The sequence below is a fragment of the Coturnix japonica genome, chromosome Z (genome assembly GCF_001577835.2).
Source record: "Coturnix japonica isolate 7356 chromosome Z, Coturnix japonica 2.1, whole genome shotgun sequence".
Lineage (NCBI taxonomy): Eukaryota > Metazoa > Chordata > Aves > Galliformes > Phasianidae > Coturnix > Coturnix japonica.
The window spans coordinates 47,149,183-47,157,175 of record NC_029547.1 but is presented as its reverse complement, the minus strand read 5'-3'; the positions used below and the strand labels follow the sequence as shown (position 1 = coordinate 47,157,175).

At 49.5% G+C, this 7,993-nt stretch overlaps 1 protein-coding gene across 1 annotated transcript; it reads right to left on the bottom strand.

The window, feature by feature from the left end:
• Positions 1-1,963: 1,963 nt before the first annotated feature.
• TMEM271 (transmembrane protein 271) lies at positions 1,964-7,731 on the bottom strand. The gene is made up of 2 exons (XM_032441365.1): positions 7,182-7,731; positions 1,964-7,113 (listed from the first exon to the last, which is right to left on the bottom strand). Exons 1-2 carry the CDS (start codon positions 7,545-7,547, stop codon positions 6,415-6,417), a joined length of 1,065 nt encoding a protein of 354 aa, XP_032297256.1. The 5' UTR covers positions 7,548-7,731; the 3' UTR covers positions 1,964-6,414.
• Positions 7,732-7,993: the final 262 nt, after the last annotated feature.

Genomic DNA, 7,993 nt, shown 5'->3' with positions numbered 1-7,993 from the left:
ATCTTCTCTAAACCCAAGCATTAGGTTTCCAAAAATATATTCTTAGGAATAATCCTTTTTGATATTATGGGTATTCTTCCATCTCCTAGTCCAGTGTCTCAGTATAAAACAAATGAATGCTTTGGAACGTTTAGTCCTCCAAACCCATTAAGAGGATCACGATAAGCTTTCTTTCCTCCCACACTTTGCTTCATACTCTGCTAACAATGGCCACAGAGGAGAACAACTGGTGAAAATGCTCATGCTGTTTTAAGAGGTGTTTAATCTCTGTGTACTGTATTGAAACAAAGGATTCATCTGCCAAGATCGTGAAACAAACTTCTTAATACCCCACTAGACAGAAACCAGCCAAGAGCAGAAATCCAGAAGTGAAACTCTAGCAACTTCTGTTAGATTGTATTGCTGTTAGGATACATCTACTGTAAAGCTTTGCTCAGGACATTGACTTTTCTGTGGTCAGCAGATGAGTCAGAGATATTTTTAATGCATTTTTCACTAAAAGCATTATTTCCATAAAGCTCGTAGGGGTCTCAGATAGCTAAAGCTCAGTGAGTGAAGGAGTAGCAGCCTGCATCATCATCTCCACTCCTTACCTCAGGATAAACTCACTGAAATCAGAGGCAGCTGCATGGATGGAAGGATGGAAGGATGGAAGGATGGAAGGAATGGAAGGATGGGAGGGAGGAGGGAGGGGGAGGGAGGGCCGGGAGGGAGGGAGGGAGGGAAGGGAGGGAAGGGAGGAAAGGGAGGAAGGGAGGAAGGGAGGAAGGGAGGAAAGGAGGAAGGGAGTAAGGGAAGGAAGGGAGGATAGGGAGAAAGGGAGAAGGAGGAAGGGAGGACGGGAGAAGGAGGAAGGGAGGAAAGGAGGAAGGGAGGTAAGGGAGGAAGGGAGGAAGGGAAGGAAGGAAAGGAAGGAAGGAAGAAGAAGGAAGGAGGAAGGAAGAAGGAAGAAGACGGAAGGAAGGTGAAGGAAGGAAAGGAAAGAAGGAAGGAAGGAAGGAAGGAAAGGAAGGAAGGAAGAAGGAAGGAAGGAAAGAATGGAAGGAAGGAAGGAAGGAAGGAAGGAAGGGAGGGAGGGAGGGAGGGAGGAAGGGAGGAAGGGAGGAAGGAAGGAAGGGAGGAAGGAAGGAAGGAAGGAAGGGGACATCAGTTTTAAGTCTTGTTTTCCACTATGCATGAAAATATGCTGTTATGGGGAGAGTCGTGGCTTCTTAACTGACATAATCTTCAAGCTCAGGTTATCTTGGATAACATCAGGATGACGTATAGGTCAACTCTGGGATGCCTTCACCACATCCTGACACACCGAGTATAAAGCCCATAGCACAGCTGGATAGCAGAAAGAGTGGCTGTGATTTGAACCAAGTTTGGGGAACAGCAGTTCGTGTGCAGCTGTTCTGTGAGGCACCCACACTGCTGAGGATTCACTCCTAGAAAGCTATGTAGGAGAAGAGCTTCAGCACTGATACTGCGGTAGAAAGTAAATATGAGAGACCTGCACGCAACTTAAGGTGTTCAGGTCTCCAGCTGTTGTTTTGCGTAGGCAGTGCCCCCTTTTGGGCAGAACACCCTGAATGCTGAGCTATTGCAGCCTGGATAGGAAGGTTTACTCATAGCACTGCATGGGCTTCCTGGACATCACCTTTGACCTGCTAAACTGCTCTTAGATATTGACTCTGGAATGTATGCTAAGCAGTAGTCACGTTCCCCTGCAAGGTAATGAAGAGATTTAAGAAGTGGACAGCAACCATGAGGAATTCAGTCTTACCCCTACACACTTTAATTGGAGACAGGAGCCTGCAATGAAGGAGCGGTAACGTTAGCGCACATAAAGACTGCCATCATACAAGACTGACAGATGTAGATTTTTACCAAATGAATGCATCTAGAACAGTGGAACATCCTGTCACCAGGAAATATTCAACTTACTGAAACAGACTGGACTTCACAGCAAAACCAGGGATTTTTTTTTTTTTTTTTTTTTTGCCAGGGTTCCACTTGTACAAGTTGCAAGTGCCTGGAAAACGTGTTTTGTAATGAAAAGGGTAACTAAATCTCTAGTTTCGATTGTAATATCAGGCATCAGTCTAAGACAGAGGAGATTATTAAATGAAGAGCATTAGGCTTTTCTTATAGGATATGCTGTGCTTTAAAATGTATTTTATTGATCCTAAAATTACAAGATCAATTATTGACATTTTGTTCAGGATCAATCTTGGATTAAATGGCAAAATGAGGAAAAGTTTTTCATATGTACTACGTCCAAAAGCAGAAACAGACTGCCCTCCTCATGTGAACATTCAGAATCTTTTTCTGATGATTAAACATTATGTCTGAAATATATCTTAAGTTATACCAGCCACTATAGCGCTTTTTGGTGAACCGAAGAAGTCCTACAGTGAAATCAAAGTTTTGAGTAATATCTGTACTACTTAAATACGAATTCCCTCAAGCATCGTTTTGTTGTTTGTTTTTTTCCTGTTTTTAAATTCACATATAATCTGTCAATTACAATGCAAAGTGTAAGTAACAGATTTAAGCAAGGATGTTGGAGTGTGAAAAGAATTCATGTGAATTGCTAATAGGCTGGTGGGAATACATTTTTTTTAAGTTTTTTTTTCTTTTTCTTTTTTTTTTTTTTCCAGATGAAGGCAAATCCTGTCGCTTCAAAGACAGCAGACTTGATTTTCCACTGTTTCATCCCTTGACTCACCGCTGTTACCTGTGAGAGGGACCAGAAAGGCTGGGAGCAGCCTGCAACCCAATCAGTACTCCATGTCACCAAATGAGCAGAGCTGCATCTATTCTTCCCTCCCATTGAACAGATGTGAGTAAAGCTGTGAGCAAATTAAAAACACAAGCCGTGGGGCAAAAAGCAGTCTTGTCATTACTTCAGCTGAGCAAAATGGAGATTTGATAGCACACACACAACATCTCTTTTCCGCTCTCACCGTTTTTGCTATTTAAGGCAAAAGCCTGGTAATTAGCATCCTCCGGTGACATGAATCGATCAGGTTTGCATTCGCCTTGACAATCATGTGACAGAGAATGGAAAACAGAGGGACGGGATGAGTCCTCTCAGGTAATTAACCTACGCTCCAATGCTTCCCACACCAGCCTATTTTCAATTTCGGCACAGTACAGTTTATACACTCTAACATTATTGCTCAGAAGATAGAGTGATGATTCAGGTTTGCTAAAAATGGCTTCACCATACTGCAATCATGCTCGTGAAGCTTCATCTTGAATCCTGTAGTTATAAGCTTCTTCTCACTGAGAAATAAATACGTGTGGTGTTTTATCCGAAAAGTTACTCACCAGATACCTGAAACACTTGCATACCATCTTTAAGAAAACATGGCTTGTTTGGTCAATTTGCCTGCCAATTATTATTATTATCATTTTTTAAAAAAATGTATATAAAACCATAAGTGACCTCCCTTAATACGGCCGTCCATACAACTAATAAGTAACTGAGAAATAATATACCTCTGCTGCATCCCGTCGTGCCAGAAGATCAATATTCCTTTGGGGATTAGAATAGGTATTAAGTATCATTTGTGCCCAGACCCACTGAAGTCAAAGAAATGATGCCTACTGGCTTCTGTGGGAACTCGACTTGGACATTGTTCTGGCAAGCTGTCCACCACTAAACTGAGCTCCTGCAGGGGTCAAAACCTAAATGAAGGAAATAGAAATCCGGGAACTGAAACTAAGCCACAAAGAAATATTCTAATTCAATGGCATCCCGAACAGATGCAAATAAAACACAAACTCCCATACGCACACGCGTGCACACGCACACACAAAAGAAAGTTATGAATTTAACAATCTTAAAAATTCATAGATTCAAGTTGTTCGCGTTAAACAATTGAGTATAATAGGTAGCTTTCTCGACTTCCCATTTGTTTCCCTGAGCACTGATCTTTGGAACATCTGGAGTTTCAGAATTGTCTAGTTCACAAATCCTATAAGAGTTATGTAAAATACTGTCTTTTTATGTCAAAAATCAATTCCTTAATTAAAACTAAGATACGATTTCCATGAACAGCCAATTGTATTTTTAATTTTTTTTTTTTTACTTTTATTTAAAGCCAACAACTCACTTCTCAATTTGTATGTAGGCACCTTTCTGGTCTGTCTTCCAAACTCACTCTGCAGCTGGGCAATTTTTATTTAACTCAGCACAGGGTGCTGTGCTGTGCTATAAACTCATCTGCACAAAGACCTATGTAAGGATTTTAGCCTCCTCACTTTTGTAACTCATTTGTTGCAAGATATTTTGGGTACGTAAGCAAGACAGCATGCTGCCAATTTGATTCTATGCCTCAGTTGGTATCATAGGTAAAGACTTTTAATTGACTTCTCTGTAAGGGGTTAAGGAGGTAATCTGCAGAGGCAGCACACAGCCAGCACGCAGGCAGCCATACAGCCAGCACACAACCAACCATACAGCCAGCACGCAGCCAGCACAGAGCCCATCTCCAGCGCTAACATCAGACGTGCCCAGGGCAGATGTTTCAGCCTAGCCCTCTACACAAGGAAATCTGCTGCCCTAAAGGAGCTGTCTCAGATTTCTGCAGCCCCTGGCAGCCTAGCCATGCTGCTTCTGACTGTCTTCCCAAGGTGAGAGCTGTCACTATCAGACTCGCAGACCACAGTTTGCAATCTCAAGACTTCTAAGGCATTCTGAATTTCAGGTTATACAAAGCGTGCAAGTGAAAACACTTTAGAAAACAAAACAATGCGGAAAGGTTTGGTTATTTTTAGGCTAAAATCATCTATCTCCAATTCTAAGGCTGTAAATTACGTCAGTCTCTCTGCAGCTAAAGGTTTTAGAACAATTTTCCACCACCACAGAAATATACTGTAACTTTGCGTTCCCTTAACTCTCTCTCTCTGGTACCTGAGACGGGGATGCTATGCAGCAGGCTCCAAACTGGAGGATCAGAAAGGTTATTTTTGTTAAGCTCCATTTCAGCATAGGATGCCTGGGGGTGCTGAACTGAAAGCAATCTGGAGAGCTGCTTTTGGGTTCTATGTGTGAAATTAAGCTTTTGCCTGTCCTGGGCAGATGTAAAGACAACGTGCCATACCTACTTCCTTAGCTGGCACTTTCTGACACCACCTTGACTCTGGCATTCCAAGGCAGAATCCAGGAACAGTATTTACCAGTTTCTCTCTTTGCCTTTTTCACACCTCCAAGCTCAGAAAGAATTAACAGTGTACAATCCTATTATTATTATTGTTATTTTCCCCCTCCTGCAGAATTAAAGTGGCCTCTTTGAAAGGAAAAAAATAAAATAAATCTCTGTAACAGGAGTATAAATACTGCTCTGAAAACACATTCAGAAGATGCCTTCCAAGATGGTTATCTCTTTTTTTTTTTTTTTAAATCTTTTTTTTTTTTTCGTCCCCCTTTTTCCTTTAAAACTGTGACCACTGCACCGGTTAAGGCTGTTTTACAATATATATATATTTCAAATAAAACTTTAATATTCAAGCTTACCAGATTGATGGATCGTAACAGGTAAAATGGAACTCTTTACAAGGTAAACCATGTAGTTGTACAAAATAGAATTAAACCTTCACCTGTGTAAACCAAAAAGAAATCCTGCCTCGCATAAAAACACAGAACCTGTTTACAAAAAGGAATGTGTATGACATTTGGACTTCCTTGTAACTGCCATATCCTAGCAACATCTCAGCTGTTTTAGTAAAGGAACTAATCGTCGATTTTAAACTGCAGTGAATTTACCAAACATTTTCACTATAGACTTCTGAAAGCTTTTACAGTAAGAAGTTATCAACAAAAGCAGGCACGTTAGTGTACAAAAACGTTGTTGATTTTTTTTTCCTGTTTCTTTTTCAAAGTGCAGGTTTTTCTTGATGTGCATCTTACAAGACTGACAAATGTTTTAACTCACTAAATCTTAGAACAGAACTCAATTCTCCCGAGGAGTAGTGTAAACGTTAAAGATCCCCAATACATCTCTAGTAAACGTGACACGAATGTCTCTGCGTTGTTCAGAAATTTAGCTCTTTTGAGAGGTAAAGAAGCTTCATGACACCTTTTCCTTACACTGGCTGGTTATCATAAATGGGTAACTCTGGACTGCTAAAGCTGGAGACTGATGAATCACTTGAAGGGAACTAAACTTGGCTACGGAGGAGAGGCGGCGGGAGGAACCAACCCTTCGGCGTTTCTTGCGCAGCCTTTGAGAACCCAGCCGCCGGCGGACAGACGGACGGAGGGACGGCGGGAGGGCAGCGGGAGGAGGGCAGGGATAGAGAAGAGAGCTTCCGCAGAGACAGACGCGCGGCACGGAGCCGTCCAGTCGGGGGCCGGCGGCCGCCCCGAGCCCCGCAGCGCTTTGCCCCCGGAGCCGCTGGCGCTGCCGTCGGGGCGCGGCGCTAGGTGCCGTGGGCACAGGGCTCCCCGGGGTAGATCTCGTCGTAGGCGGGGGGCTGCTCGCTGGGCAGCGGGTAGCAGTACGGGTAGGAGGCGTTCAGCTCGGGATCCATGGGCGAGTAGCCGGGCAGCTCGACGGACGGGTGCCCGCCGCAGTGCACCTCCACGCCGGCCTCGTCGAAGACGTGGAAAACGCCCACGTTGATGTAGGAGACGGCCTGAAAGGGGCAGTCCCCGGGGCTGAGCTCGGGCTCGCCGCCCGAGAAGAGGGAACCCTGGCTGTGGCGAGGCGCCCGCCGCCCGCCGCCGCCCCTCCGCCGCCGCCGCCGCCCGCCCGCCGGGGCCGCCGTCGCCGGGGCCGCTCTCCGCCGACGCCGCCTGCGCCCGCGCTGCTGCGAGGCCTTGTAGTTCTTGACGAGGAGCAGGTTGAGCAGGCCCAGCAGGCACTCCAGCGCGTTGAAGACGGTGGAGAGCACTAATCCGCGCTGGTAGTCCCGCAGCTTCTGGCAGCGGAGCGCCGCCGCCGAGCCGTCGGGGGCCGCGGGGCCGCTCCGCGGGCGGGCCGCGCCGCCGGGCTGCAGCAGGCAGTAGTGCGAGTACTTCCTCTCCACCAGCGACACGGTGTCGCCGTCGATGACGGCGCCGGCGAAAGCGCTCAGCACGCCCAGCATGAACACCAGCACCCCCAGCAGCAGGAAGTTCTGCCGGCCCCCGGGCGACGCCTTCTCCCCCGGCCCCGACGGTGCGGCCGCCGCAGGCTCGCTCCCGCCGGGGCCGGGGCCGGGGCCGGGGCCGGGGCCGGGGCCGGGGCCGGGGCCGGAGCCGGAGCCGGAGCCGGAGCCGGAGCCGGAGCCGAGCCGCCGCCGCCGCCGGGGTCGGGGGCCGAGGCCGGAGGCGCGGGCGCCTCGTCGGGCGGGCGGCAGCAGAGTAGCGCGGCGGCGAGCAGCGAGAGGCCGGCGGCCAGCAGCAGCCCCGAGTAGAAGGCGCCGGCGGCGGTGCCCAGGCGGAAGGGCTCTCCTTTCAGCTCGGAGCCCAGCGAGAAGCACTTCAGGCCCACGGCGGCGGCGCTGAGGGCGCAGGCGAGCAGGAGGCAGCTGGAGAGCGCGGCGCAGGCTCCCCGCACGCTCCACTTCATCCTCCGCGCCGCCGCCGCCGCCGCCGCCCCGCCGCCCGCCTCATCCTCCTCCCGCGGCCCCCCCCGGCCCCGCGGCGGCGGCGGCGGCGCGGCGCGGCGCGGCCATGCGAGCGCGGCGCTCCCCGACGGGGCGGCTGGGCTCCGCTCGGCTCCGCACGGCAGGCAGCCGCCGGCCGCAGTGAGCCGGGCGCGGCGAGTGCACGCGCTCCCCCCCACTTCTTCTCCCCCCCCCCGCCTCCCGGCCGCCGCCGCCTCCTCGTCCCCGCCCGCCCTCTCTTTATCGCGGCGGCTGCGGGGAGGCGATTAATTATGGATGGGAGCCGCGGCTGCCGGAGGGGGGCGGCCCGACGGCGGGCGGTGGGGCGGGCGACCCCCGGCCGGACTAGGGCTGTGGGCTCCTCGGGTCAGCGCGCACGGTGGGGGGGGGGGGGGGGGGGGGGGGGGGG